The sequence below is a fragment of the Rhipicephalus sanguineus genome, unplaced genomic scaffold (assembly GCF_013339695.2).
Source record: "Rhipicephalus sanguineus isolate Rsan-2018 unplaced genomic scaffold, BIME_Rsan_1.4 Seq1190, whole genome shotgun sequence".
NCBI classification, from domain to species: domain Eukaryota; kingdom Metazoa; phylum Arthropoda; class Arachnida; order Ixodida; family Ixodidae; genus Rhipicephalus; species Rhipicephalus sanguineus.
Window position 1 is genome coordinate 313 of NW_023614462.1, and position 15,278 is coordinate 15,590.

At 45.8% G+C, this 15,278-nt stretch overlaps 1 protein-coding gene across 1 annotated transcript; it reads left to right on the plus strand.

The window, feature by feature from the left end:
- Window positions 1-428: 428 nt before the first annotated feature.
- Window positions 429-13,613, plus strand: LOC119376416 (zinc phosphodiesterase ELAC protein 2-like; the record flags this gene model as incomplete). Its single annotated transcript, XM_037646246.2, has 6 exons — window positions 429-577; window positions 2,884-2,971; window positions 4,793-4,913; window positions 7,975-8,053; window positions 10,487-10,629; window positions 13,442-13,613. Coding segments are annotated over 5 exons (570 nt in total), but the record flags the coding sequence as incomplete, so codon positions are not given.
- Between the last annotated feature and the right edge of the window lie 1,665 nt (window positions 13,614-15,278).

Below are 15,278 nucleotides of genomic sequence, written 5' to 3' on the forward strand. Positions count from 1 at the left end.
TCTCAGCTTGATTGATGCAGCGGGGTGCAAAAAGCAGCGGAAGTGGCAAAATGTCCTCTCCGTCGCAACCCCTCTCACCGCTGCGCACTCAAACATCTCGTGAAGCCAAGGCGCAGCCGTTCTGAGATACTGAGACGCGCATGCAATCCCACAAATGAGACCTGGAGAGAGGGGTCCTTAATGTTACTCACGACTAAACTACAGTTCATCGCTGCACAGTCTCGAAATTAATGAACAAAAAGTTTGTTCATTGCTGTGCAACAACGTGCTAACGGCAGTGCGGTTTGCTTGCTTGTGTTTGTCATGTTATCCCTCAACATTAAAGCCTGCTATTATGACAGGAACGTTTCGAGTTTTGAAACGTTGTGCAGGTGGAGCATATAACACAAGTCGTGAGCTAACGATGTTCCCACGATCTTTTTTTGTAGGGTTTGGTCAAGGTATTGAAGGGAAGGCAATCCGCTTTTGAAATTCTGGGCATCCCGTACGAGCCCCTTCTCGTGGTGGCCCCGAGGTTCATGGTACCGTGGATGAGCCGTTGCAGTCGAGCTTTCGACTCGGTGGCGGAACTTTTCAGGTGAGCTGCTTTGCCTGTTCTTTCCGTGAACGACTAGAGTTGTAACGAGCATCTGTAAACATTAGAAATACTCCCGTCAAATTTAGCACCATGCAACAACAGTGCAGCTACAGAAAGGACTCTGCAAAAACAGTGCAGCTACAGAAAGGACTCTGCAAAATTTCGTGTGCTAAATGTGATTGGCAGCATTATGAACAACCAGCAATCCGTAATGAAACTGAAGAAAGCACAACAGAGTACTGTGTTGGGTGAGTTGGTGCGTGGCTATTTACAACAGAAGTGCCATTTTATTGCTGTTCTTCTTCTTCTTCTTCTTATTATTATTTGTACATACTGCTGCCCTGATGGGCTATTGCAGGAGTGGATGTCAATACAGAACACTATAATAAAGACAATATGAATATGAACAAGCAAAATGAAATCAATGTTCCTACTATTTGATAGTTTCTAAGAATACATTTAAAGGAAGAGAATGAGTAGAACCAGGCACTGAATTCTACTTTTCGATTGCACGAGGAAAAAGTCACAGTTTCGCCGCAAGGGCGAAGCAATGAATGCGATAGCAAGAAAAGCGGCCCGTGATGGACGCGCTGCGACTACCGTGCGTCCATCACTACCCGGCAGCTACTAGACAGTTTTAATTTCACGTACGTAGGGACTTCTCATACGCAAACGTGAAAAGTACATCTACGTTACGTGCACGACATCTGAAACGCTTTTAGCTACATGCACGCGACGCGTGGTTAGAGCTACCACGTAGCTCTGCTGAGAATCATGAACACTGCGGTAGTTTGTTTGAGCGCCCGCGCGAGCAGACAGCGGAAGGGCAAGGTTCTCGCTGCGCAAATATAAGAAGAAGCGAGAGAGCTGACCGACGCCTTTAAGTGCGCCCGCGCGCTCCTAGCGCCATCTCGCTGGTAATGAAGAAACGCTTATAAGCGCCTCCGTCTCGGAGGACTGCAAACGGTAAAGGGTGTGTATATAACGCTCGCCGTTAGCTGCCAGGATGTACGCTTTGTGGAGTAGTGCTTAGCGCACCGCGCTGCGAATTCAGAGGTCGCTGGTTCGATTCCGCGCTTCAGAAGCATTTTTCTGATTTATTTTTCTTTGGGATATTGATGTATATATACATACTTATGCATATACGCAGCATGACGGCGGCGACGGCAAAAATCAGCCGAGACTGTCCATATAATTGCTATCGCAATGAAAAAGCTGTATTTATAAGTGTCTGTACGGACAAAATAAAGCGCAATTTTTAGGTGATTATGGCTTCTAGTGTTAGATGGTGCAGCAGGAGTTAGGTAATGATCTGAAGAGAGCCGGCTGCAGGATTTAATTATGCAGTGCAAGAACTTCAGGGATTCGGTGCGGTTATGCTTTCAGCCTCCAGTCGCTCCTGAGAGTGGCCGAAACATTGGGCCTTCATCATGCTTTCTGCTACTCTGGTATGTAGCGGTTTTCACATAATCGAGATCCAAATCGAAGCATGCTGGGAGCCAAGCAAACTTACCCCAAGCATAGGCGTACGGTTGCAGGAAAGATGACACGCAGGAAAGCTTATCGGCCAATGTTGTTCAAGGTCTTATAGCACCCCATTCTTTTTAAAGGAGTACTGACACCAATTTTCAAAGCTGAGTTTACTCTGACATACAAGTCTTCTGTAAATAGAGACAGCTCTGAGCAAGTGTGAAGCTTGGCAAAAGCTGAAATGAAGTTTTATTTTGTCATTAAAGTTGCTCTTCGCGTGGTGCGCCTACTGACATCGACACTATCATGACGTCAGGGTAGTGTCAATTCTGGGGACTTCGTGCTCCAGTATGGCTAGTTGTGATGACGTCAGGTACCAAAACATTCAATAAGGCCGCTTGTGCATCACCAGCATAGCCACGGAGCCGAGCTGATGTGGAAACGTCACGATATCTTGCGTGACATTGTGGCAAGCAGCTCATACCGTGTTGTGACGTCAGGGTACAGTAGGAACCGAAACTAGCTTTTAAAAACATAATGTAATTACTTTTTCCGGGCGCACTCGCACTTAGCACTACATTTTCTAGGCTCTTGAGGGCGTGGCCTTTCATTTGATGCAATAAAAAACAATAGAAAATTTTTGTGTCAGTACCCCTTTCATAACATTCTCGTCAATGAATGTTCCTTAGTGCTTTGGAACTGTCGCTTAATTTGAGTGCAAGATATCTGACAACCTGATGCATAGCAGAGCTATTGAAGGTGATATTGGCATTTGATGTGATTCTTCCTGATGGGTTACAACTTATTACATTTTTCGTTCCCGTGGCCTTTGGCAGGTACGTGGACAACGCGTCACTGCTATATGACCAAGAGTCACCGTCTCCGGAGAAAATGGAGTTGCTGCAGAAATTAAAGCTTAAAGACGTGAGTTTATCATTTTTTTTCTTGCAGTGATAGAGGGCAATATTTTAGTACTCCGAGGTGGCTTGCAGTTTCATTGTCTTGTCCTACCCCATGTGAAACGTCGCTTTGTTTTCTTGGGAGTCCTCACCATTCTCGATCACTGAAGTGATTAATTTAATTTCTTCTGTTTTCCTGTTGAAACGACAGCGAGATCTGCGTGGTGTTTGACTCATCGTAGGTGGTGTCCAAATCCTCACCATATCAATGACTCCCATGGGGTAAAAGAAATATAGCTTAAGAGTATACTCAAGAGTATACTCAAGAGTATACTTAAGAGTTTAGTAACTTACTAAAAGACTCTACTACAATTTTGAAGTAAAAGAAATAGTTCTTACAGGCTGCATTGTTGGCTGCTTGTGCCAGAATTGTGTCGGTAGGGTAATTTAGCAATAGTTGTTTGCCATGTGGCAAGTACAGCAGTACATTGTCGTCATTGTCAACATGTGGCTGTTTTAGTCTGCAAGGCCTATATTAGAGTCTCTTAGCAGGTTATGGAAATATGGTACAGTATTACGGTACTGCTCCTCCTTTCTCGCTCATTGTGCTTAAGTTGCTCCCAGTTCCAGTGTATCCCCCTAACGACAGGTTCTTCATTAACAATGCATACACTTACATGCAATAATGAGGCGTGACAACCCCGCAGTAATTTTTGAAAGAGCTTTTGTGGGGTGCCTTCACTGGAATCGGGAGCGGCAAAAGTGCAACGAGCAAAAAAGGAGGAGCGGTACCGTAATACCGTGCCGTATTTGCATACCGTATTTCTGTAACTTGCTAAAAGACTCTACTAGCAACTCGTGTCATTTCATCACGTTACCTTACGCATTGAGCAACTTGTGCAGCAAAAAAAGTTTTGAGATTATGGTGCGATAACATGTAATGGTAATACCGCAGCCCGAATGGAACAATATTACTGGTACTGCTAAAAGACCCTCTTACCGCGGTGTTGTGAACTACATCTACAGTAGACACTCGTTAAACGGAATCTGAAGGGATCTGGCAAATACGTTTCATTTAAGAGGAGTTCCATGTACTGAGAAATGAGCAGGGGGGCAGAACTCAAGTAGGAAACCAACCATATTAAAGGCAGTTGTTCACTTTAATCAGCTATTCCATTTAAGAGATGTCTGTTTGCTGAGTCTACTATTTTAAACTGCTATTTGTGCTCAACTTACACCATTCCACTCACCCTTTCTTATTTTCGTACGGCTGAAAATCGTACGCATCTTCTATATATATAGGGACCGAAGGTCGCAGGTTCGGTCCCTGCCGGCAGCAAGTCATCTTTTCGTCCACTTTACTTTCTTCACATTTATATTCTAAATACTACAGATCACACCCCCTATACTTTCCTTGGCGTTATTGTCTGTTAGTTCTCCTTCATATTGTGTCTAACAAAGATAAAACGAGCCCTTGAAAATCATCTCCTTTCCTTCATATTGAAGACTTGTCACATGCAGTCAGCTTGATTGTACAACCTCTGAGAGTCCCCGTTGCGAGTGAGCCCATAGCTGTATAGTTTTTTGTCTCGTGTTTCTCAACTCTTCGGTGTTTGTAATCAGGACAGTCTGATAGCACAGTCAAACCTTGATATGATGAATTATTGGCTATAACGAACATTAGTGAATCATATCCTTGCCTTTAAATTGGTGTCACAACTAGATATTTATAACGAATTATCTGATATAGTGAAGCTATTTTCGTTGTAATGAGGTCTGACTGTATTTCACGACCTTCCCTCCATTTCTTCCTAATTTTGGCCTCATTATTTGCTCGCACATGCAGTTTAGCACTGTGTTGGTTCTGCATTGCAAGAATGCCTACGGCGTCACCATCACTGCGGAGACGGGTTGGAAGTTGACCTACTCTGGCGACACCATGCCGTGCGACGCCCTCATCGAAGCCGGTCAGTGTGCCAACTTCAGCTATGTTTAAAGGGATGCTGAAGTGGTTTTACAATTCGGTAAAACTTTGTTGTTAACAAGGACCAACAGTATTGTCGACGATGGCGTAATTTTTTTCGCTGTTGTGGCAGCAGGAGCTTTAAAACATGCGAAAGAAAAGTTCGTCTTGCTCCGCCCACGCGAACGCGCCGAAAGTGTGGGCGTGACCGGAACTACGTCATCGTCGGTAGTTTTGGCCATGGTGGTAGAATAACAGGTGACCCGACGCGCCGCTCCGCCAATGCGCCGCGCGTGTCACGGAGGTGCTCGAGTTGCCGCCGCTTTTCCGCAAGGTGGCAGCAGGTATACTCTGGGCCGATATCTCCGCTCCGGCGCATTTGAAAGCATGTGGCCAGTGTGCGTCGCGAGCATTTAAACTGCAATTTACATCTTTAACTTTTGAGAAAGATATCCGCGGTGTATTTATCACACCAGAGAGGCCTAGAGCAACACTGAACAGTTGCCGTCGCTTAGAACGGACGCGCCACTAATGAAAGCGTGCAACGCAACCAGCGTTGCAGCCGCGTCTCTTCCTTTCTGCTTGGTCATCTTCGATAAATGCGGAGGCGTCCGTGGGTGCAAGCGTCCGAAGAGCAAGAACATCCCTATGCGACGCAACCAGCGTCGCAAAGTCGCAATCAGCCTTCGAGTCATCACGGCCAGATCACTGTGGTCGTGATTAGGTGATCCCACGGCTTGAGATCCGCTCTGATGCGTTGCGTTTGTTGCGCTCTGTCAAACCAACACGCGACCGCATCGCTGTTTCCACTCACTTTGTAAGCTGGAACCACGGCTGAAACCACGGTGGCTCGATCTGTGCTGCTGATGCGGCGGCCATCATGGGACGAAAATGCTTCGCTCGAAATTGCAAATCTGGCTACAAAACGTGCAAAGAAAAGCTGTGTCTTCTCTCCGCGCCAAAAGACGAAAAGCGCCTGCAGTTGTGGAGAAATGCAATTCCACGGAAAGACCGCCAGCTACTGTCCTCCGACATACATACGATAGCGTGACAACCAAATGCTGTTTTTTTACTCCATACACTCGCTGGTAGAATTTTGCACGCTTTCGAAAAAAAAAAAAATACGCGCGCGCCTCTTGCAATCGGCACCCTGTGACAGTCATATCGGGACTACCCGCGCTGATTAAAAAATTTTAAGCTTCATAATGCCTGGCGCTCTCACTTTTGCGGTAGAAGATGGCAGACAGCCGCTACAAGCTAGTAAAAGCACAAACAACCGTTTAAAGCCACAAAGTTAGCTAGAAAAACCGGTTTTTACAGCCCAGCGAGAGCTTGCAATGCGCGTCTTTCGGCTCAAAAACTCGTCGCGAACCTAGCGGCGGCCGCGAGCAACTCGAGCAGTACGGCGACGCGCTCGCGGCGCTCGATGGGCCACCTGTTTTATTCTACCACTGTGGTTTTGGCGGAGCCGTGGCCTCCGTGACTATTTCTGGCTGCGCGCGTTGGTGGAAATGATCGCGAAGGCCATGCTTTTACAGAGCTGATGGCGCCGATGACGTGTCATACCGAAGTTGACGTCACCGCCTTTGCTCAGCAGTTCAAAAAGCCCTGCGGCTGCAGCCGCTCTTTTTTTGCCAAGAAATGCCATTTGCGTTCACTTCTGTAAACTCTTACATTGGTTTTCGTATTCAGCAAGGATCAAACTATGATTACTCATTCCAAAGTCATTTTCTTTAAAAAGTGCTTCAGTGTCCCTTTAAGGGAAATTCTGGTCATTGCATTAAAAAATAGAAAAGTGCTAAACGACGACAACAATGAAAGTATGACGTAAGCTAACTTCAAACACGTAAAAGAACTGATGCCCTGGTCATGTTAGACACTTTCTATATTGGTCTAATCTAATCGTAATCAAATGTGTGGTTGGTTGGTCGGTTGCATTTCTTTGCCAAAAGGGACTCGGGGTACGAGAGACATTGTTGTGGAGGGCTTGGAAGAGTTTTGACTATCCAGGGTTCTTGAACTTGCACTGACATTGTGCAGTACATGGGCCTCTAGCATTTTGCCTCCATTGAAATGCGACCATCGCGGTTGGGAAGGAAACTGTGTATTTTGAGTGAGTAGATGAGCACCGTAACCATGGATGAAAATTTTTTTTAGTTGAATCGGGTTCTGCAGTTGTTGGACTATATATTGCCAGCTTCCATTAGAAAGTTCGATCCTTTTTCATATTCTTCCATTGCAATATTAAATTAATGCGAGAACATTATGTGGCTCGTTGTGCTACCTCGCCATCACTGGAAAATTGTGTCAGAAAAAAAGGCACACAACCTACAGCATCTTCACTTAAAGAATTAAAAGAAGGTGGCCACAACGAGGATTCGAAGTTTTGCCGCACTGCAACTGCTGTCGCCGCTCCCTAGTCAAGCGCTGTAATCACTGCACCACCGTTGCAGCATGCAACACCAATGAATGACTGTGCATGTGGCTGGGCAGGCATGCCACTAGGTGGCGCTGCAGCCGCTTGCTCTAGGAGCCTTTTACATTGTTGGGTGTGCAACACGCTTCAGGTATAACGCTCAGCGACAATGAATGCTCTCACGTTTAAGGCTCATTCACACTTGTGACTGCACCGGTCTCGCGAACGGTTGCAACTGGCGACCAAAAAGCTACTCAAGAGGCGACTGATGTTCGCACCAGCAAATGCAACTTACTCATTGCCATGCAGATATCACGTCTGCTCGCATCGTGGCTCATATTGCGTTTGCTTTGTAAAATAAGCTGATGTCGTGTTCCGGTGCATCTGATCGATTCAGAGGATTCAGAAGCAGTGAGTGACTGAGCCAAAGCAGTTGCTTTGCGACTAATGCAACCACTTGAAACCAGTCACTTTGTAACTAACTTGGTCGCATGACTGGTGCTAGTCGCAGATGTGAGCGAGCTTTTGCACATCATAAGAACTGCTTATGTGCCGCCATAGTTTTCTAGACATTTCTCTTTTTGTGTCATGAAAACCTGTTTTACCTGCGTGCATTATGTTCGTTTCGTGTCTTGGTTCTCCCCTATAGGAAAGGGAAGCGACATACTCATCCACGAGGCAACAATGGAGGACGACTTAGCCGAGGAAGCCGTCATCAAGACTCACAGGTGAACCTACCACGCAGCACGCTCAATATCTACCACGCAAGGTTGAGAAAAATGGCCTCGCCATAGCAACTTAATTATAATTACTATTTGTTTATTTAAACATACAATGCAGGCCTTGTGGGAGGCATTACATGACCAGATAAATGGTACTACGTCTAGTGACACCAATTTTCGAAGCTGAGTTTACTTCGCCATACAAATTTCCTGTATACAGAGACGACTCTGTGCAAGTGTGAAGCTCGGTAAGCGCTGATAAGGTATTTTATTTGGATATTGAAATAAATTTTCGCATGGCGCACCTACTGACATCGACACCAGTGTGACGTCGGGCTACAGTGTCCACTCTGGTGACTTCATGCTCCAGTATGGATATTTGTGATGAGATCATGCACCAAAACACACAAAATGGTTGCTTGCGCATCACCAAAACATTCAGAATGGCTGCTTGTGCATCACCAATGGAGCCACACAGCGAAGCGGCCGTGGAAACGTCACAATATTTTGCGTAAGGACGTGACGAGAGGCTCATACCGTGTTATGACGTGAAGGTACAGTAGGAATTGAAACTAGCTTTTAAAAAACATGTCTTAATTAATTTTTCTGGGTGCACTTCTGCTTACCAGTACGTTTTCCAGGATCGTCGGGGCTTGGTATTTCACGTGATGCAATAAAAAATGGGAGACAGCGGAGCGAGGCCGATAACAAACAAGGGTAGCCAACATTCTTTCGGCACTAAGAAAGGAATGAGGCTGGGAAGGTCGCTTAGAGGGGTCGTGAAACAGTTTCCGAAAATTTTGAATAACGTCTGTATTCGGAATCCTGGCCGTTCGTTCAATGATATATGTGTTTCATCGTCCGGGTTGATTTAGTAGCTGTAAAAGCACAGTTTCAATTTCCCAGTGCGCATTCCCCTCAACTCTGCAGCTTACGTCATCTTAAAGGGCCCCTGACACCAAAATCGAAACCTCGAGATGTTTGCGTTGTTTGATTGTCCTGTATACGTGGGCACTTCTGGCCGGTTATTAGTGGCAAACATTAATTTAAAGATATTCTAATTTTGCTTTTAAGGTAAGCGTGAGTGCTAATCCGAGTTGGTAGCACCTCGCGACATCTCCACTAGTATGGCGTAGACGAAGGCTACATTTGACGTTTCACAAGAAGAGCGAGTACTGTCGACATTGTGCTATTGTGTGTGCTGCACACAATACGACTGGCAGCCGACGAGGGCTATTTTTCCTCGCCCCTCTCGCTCTCGTTGGGCTGCTCTCTAGGCGGTTTTGGCTGCTTACGCCAGAAATGCTTTTGTATTTTTCTGAAAGGACACGCTCTTAACAGGCTTAACTCATACCGAAGCAGCCACATTGTTTCATTCTCTACTGCACGCGGGGCCCCGATTTGAAAAATGCGCTGTCAGCATCACCCAAGCTTGAGCGCATTTCGTCTTTGTGTGCTTCCCACTGTGGGGCGCTAGTTTCTTACAATTTTAGGCGGGCATTTTGAAGTGACGCTAAATTGGTCACAATTAGCGATGCTAGCATTAATTATACGATACATTAGAGCATTTATGATTCAACTTCGGCATTACAAGGCACAAGGCTACAAATTACAGTAAAAAAGTTACAAGCGAAAATGTCAGGGGTCCTTTAACCAGCTAATCAAAAACTTCTGTTGTCTACAAAACATGGCAACACAGTGAGGCCTTTTGAGTCCTAGTTGACCAAGGTTTGGAGCATCATACCGCTTTGACTGCGCCGCGGTAATGACGTTACGCTCACAAACTGTGCAATTCCGAAATGGCCGACCTTCCCGACCTGCTGTGTTGTTTGTTAGAATGGAGTCTGCTTTCGGGCTTTGAGCAGTGATGTAAGCTCAAGAACTGCCATATTATTCTTTTACTTCCTAGCTTTCGTAGAAACCTAGTATTTTTAGAGCAAAGGCTAACAATATGTTTATAATTTTAGATGTCTTAAGATGACGCCACTGGTTAGTGCCTTTGCCGTCCGGTGGTGCCGAATTTTTGTTTTCGGAGTGCAAGAGGGGGGGGGGGGGGGGCTAGGATTTTAAACAGGTGTTATTAAATATAGACTGAATATTGCGCCGAAATATTTGGGAATCTGCATGCCCGATGCTTACTGAGGCAATGAAAATTACAACCGGGGAGCTCCATTTTCTTTTCACCACCTTTTTAATGAATAGGACAGACAACCGGTGGTCAGTTAGAGGAATGGAATAGCTACCAAAGGACGAGAAATGCAGCTGAAGATGGCAGTGAAGAAATGTAAAAATTTGCGGGTATAAAATAATATCGGCACATGCCAGGCAAGGTAAATTGGACACCATAGGCAGAGGCCTTTGTCTACATCGAATAGGCTGAGGACGACGATGAGCATGACTTATTACAAAGCCTGACTGAACATTGCACCGTTCCCGCAGCACGACGAGCCAGGCGATTGAGGTTGGCGAGCGGATGGGAGCCAAGTTCACCCTGCTGACCCACTTCAGCCAGCGTTACGCCAAGCTGCCCCTCATCTCGGACAAGTTCCACAGCACCGTGGGCTGCCTTTGACCACATGCTGGTGCGCATGCCGCTTTCTGTGTTCTATAATGTGTGGGGTCTCGCAAGAGCCGTTCATGGAACAAATGGATGCAGTTCACACTGTAGTGTAACGAACACATGGACATTTATTGACAGCTTTTACACAACGGCGAGCTTGCCAGCTGAATCTTACAAATAACTATAGTAACACGATAAATAACACACACAAACAATATTAGACACACAAGGTAACATGAATGCAGCATCTCCAACGATGTTTGACACGCCACAGGAGCCTGCAGAACCGAGCCGCGAGATCGTTTCCTCTACCTTCGGCGAGAAAATGACCGTCAAAGAGCACGCCAAGCCCCAAAAGAGCAAGAGGTCCCCTCCTAATGACCCCATGAAACATCACTCCCGCTAGGCAGCCCCATCTCGGGAGCACAGTGCCAACTCTTGCCCTAGTGGCAACTAAGCTAACTATGACGCATGGGCGCCACCATAGAGTTTCCTAAAATTAACTACTAGAGGGGACTTTGGCGCTGCGATCGTTTAGCCACCATGGGAATGATGGGTAGTACACAAATTTGCCTTGTCTTCGTACTTGCGGGCTTCGAACGCACTTGCGTCTTTGTTTATTGCTGTGTTTCGGGTTTTTTCGGATAAAAGAATGGATTGTTGCGAACTCCGTGACCAGATTTGAATTGATGAGCCTAAAAAAGTTAAACTGGCGAAGTGCAACTGCTGACTTTTGCTAAACTTCGTTTTGCGACAAAGCGGATGCAGGCGACGCAGAGCCAAACGGAGCCGAAAGAATGAACACTAGGCAAATCCGTGTACTACCCATCATTCCCACGGTGGCTGACGCGCCATGCGTTGCAGCTCCCATAGACACTAGCGCTAGAGTTCCCTCTAGTAAGTACTGTAGGAAACTCTATGGGTGCCATGAGGCAAAAACTTTAGCGGGGGTGTGAGCACCCTCACAAACGAAATGTTGCACTGTCGCATCATCTCCACAAGTCACGGAGTTTGTTGTTGAAAACTGCAACTGCTCGTTCTTGCACATATTAATCTCTCCACAAATGTCATCATCATCCTGACTGCGCTTACTGCAGGGCAAAGGTCCGCCAGTCAAACAGGTCCGGTGCTTGCTGCTGCCACGCCATACCTGCAAAGTTCTTAATCTGATCCGCCCACCCAACTTTCTGGTTCCCCCTTGCCGTTTGCCATCTATCATTTTCCAATGGAAAGGAAAATGATAGGTGTAACCTTAAGGGACAAGAAGAGAGCAGAGTGGGTCCGGTAACAGACGGGTGTTAAGGACATCTCAGTCGAAATCAAGACGAAATGGACATGGGCAGGGCATATAGCGTGTAGGCAAGATAACTGGTGGTCGTTAAGAGTAACAGACTGGATTCCACAAATGTAGTAAACTACAAACCTGAACTCTAAACACTGTTTTAACCAGTGTAGTGGGAAAGGCCCACCACATAAGCGATTTACTAGGAAACACCCAGCCAGTCCAGAAGCGTTAAGCAATACAAGTTGGGAAATGTGGAGAAAAAAAAATTATGGCCGGAACACCCGACTGGGGAATGTTGTCATATGTATCATATAGCGTTACAGTATAAATCACTCTCTTTGTTATCATTTTAACACATGTACATTTTACACAACTTACAGTGAATCGTGCGAGACCCTTTTACAGCCAAGTCACATTTACACTTCAAAGTTTACGTCACCATTGAAGACCCTAAAGGTCCCTGGTTCGATCCTGGGTTTCGGCACCAATGTAAAATCCGAAGACTTCCTTCTAATATGAACTGGGTTTCAAGGACAATACGCCTGAAGAGGTAGAGCAGCGCATCCCAATGCTGCCGTTTATTCCAGAGAAAGAAGCCAAGATCCTCTTGCCACGCAACGTCTCTCATCTCTCTCTTCTAGCGCACGCTATGTTGCTGTTATTAACAGACCTGACATGATTGTCTTGGCGCATTTCTGGCCCTTGTGCCATTATTAAACCCCATAAATCAACATTTAATGGTTTGCTTGTTGGGCCTATAGAAGTGATGATATTCTGTAAAACATTTCGCGCCATCACAATGACGCTCCTGCCAGTCAAGACATGGAATGTCCGAGTAGGTGAGCCAAGCGAAGCACATTATGTCATCTCCACAGGGATTTGCATCCACAGATGTGTGCATCTTTATCATTTATATTTCGTTGCAGTGAGAATATTCAAGTGACGTGTTTCGTTTTACTGTGTAATTTCGTAGAGAACATATAAGCCGATTCGAGTAGTGTGGTATACACAATGCAGTGGATTTCACGCTGTATGCGATAAAGTGTTACACCTAACGCGAAACTTTTGGATGTGCGGATGCGGTAGGTTTCTATGATACTAGCCAAAGAATTCCAGGCACGAAAAATGGTTTGAGTCTAATTGTTGATGTTCTAAATTGGCGTAGAGACATTTCTAACTGCAGTACAAACCTTGTCCTTCAAGCAAGATATTACTCAGTGTAAGCTTAGCTTTGCATGCTCATTTTCATGTGCAAAAGCCATGTGGCAACCAAGACGACGAAGAAGCACGGAAAATTCCAGAGGCTCGACACATGTGATTCAAGATCTGTGACAGCATTGCCATGTTGTCACAGATCTCTGATCACACACCTCCAGCCTCTAGCACTTCCCGTGCCTGTTCAAACTCTCTCCATGGTTCTTCAACATCTTCGTCACCGTATGACTCTTACTCATGCCGCTCATTACTGCGATAATCAGATGTTATTTTGGGGCGTACAGTTGCATACGCGGTGCTGCGAAGGTTTTTTAAGACGTGTGAACCGTTGCAGGTGCGGCCGAGCGACCTGCCCGTGCTTCCGCTGCTCTTCCCAGCGTTGAAGAGCCTGTTCGCCGAACACTACGAAGAGATGCAAGAGAAGACGGCAAAGAAGCTGCGTCAAAAGGCTCTGCTCAGTGCCTCGACTAATTCCTCTGAAGTCAAGCTCCAAACATCTGCGTAATTAGTGGTGATCAGTTTGTACGAACTCTGTAGATAAGGTGTAGTGAACGTGTTGTGTGTATGTGACATGTTATCAGAACATCTGTTTTATCGACACATCATACGTTGACAGTGTTTATTTCATCTTCCCCATGTACAAGATGTAAAAAAAAATTACATAAGTGACTAGGAAACGTCTGAACAAGTGAAATAAACGCTGATACAGCCAACCTACAAAGACGTGTATACTTTTATTTATTGGGAATCCAAACAACCCTTCAAGAAATGAAAAATCCATCAACTGGGGGCATCGCTGGAGCCAACGTTTTGACAAGTGGTCTCGTGTCTTTCAAGGCAGCAAGAAAAGACGCTTGGTCGAAACCAGCAACACTCCCTGTTCAGGCGTATGTTTATTTAATGGGCACATACATGTTTTACAGAGAACAGGCTTCACCACTCCCCATGTTGAATTCCAGAAAATTAGCGAAAAGAAAGGCGAAAGCAAGGTATGTATATCTTTCAGTTCTCTAATCTAAGACGGCCGAAATGTAGTGTGTTTAACGAAGGTCGCGGGTTCAACGCCTGCCGCACTCTGACAAGAACAGAATGGAAAAAAAGAGAAAAACGATCGTTTATCCTGCACGCTAATGAAACCCAAGTGGTGAAAATTAATACGGACTCAAATTGACCCCACTACGGCGTAAATGACGCACTCGCGTAAATCCGTGAGATTTTAATTCCGTTCTTGCATTTTTTTTCAGTAACAGCACAAGAACATTTAAACCGGGTAAGCAATCCCTTAGCGTTCTGACAATCTCGCACAAGCTGACTGGATAAACGAAACGTTATCGAAGGAAATTAGATTTGTTACGGACAAGTGGCAAGATTTTCGGGGTCAAGCTTAGACTTCGGAGGTGATGCGATAACCACACGCTAACAGAACAGATGTTGATCTTGAGTAACTGAACACGTGAGTCGGCTGCCACAACGGAAGACAAAAAATTAACTTAAAAAAAAAGGTAATCGAACTATATGATACGAGCATTCTAAAGCTCGGGGAGCGGACATCGTGCCAAGATGCCATACACTACCTGTTGCAATAACTCGGTCTCGAAGAGAATAAGAAAATGATGCAAAGAACACACTTGTATCTACAACTCCCACGCGATGCCTTCGCACCTGCATCGCGCCTTGTTTCGGGCCACGTAAAAACGCGGCAATGTAATTTCTACTATATTTAAGTGTCGTTTTCAGTCTTCCGCAGGCAGCGAAGTCAATGCGCGTCGATCGATCTCACAGACATTCGCAAAGGTCGTTCAAAAGAAATTCCAGGATGGCGCACAAACATGCCGATGCGCCGGGCACTTGAAATCAGCTGGGTAACTTGACAGGTGACATGTTGCCGCTGTTTTGCCATCGTTAGTGGTGCCACAGCACGGACGCCGCCTTCACATCGCGAGTGACGTGTCTTCACAAACGTGCCAATCCGCTCCATACCGCACGTAAGGGACTGGCATCGCGGGCGGTGCACTTGTTTTTTGCGTGGGACAACACGGAACACAACGTAAAACCACTGTCACCGGGCACTGCGATCCTCAAGTGAAGGGTGCGTGTAAATGCCATACGAAACCAGCCAAAAAATATAACTAAACAAGCCCACGTGACGCGGCTCGACCAATGGCGGCACT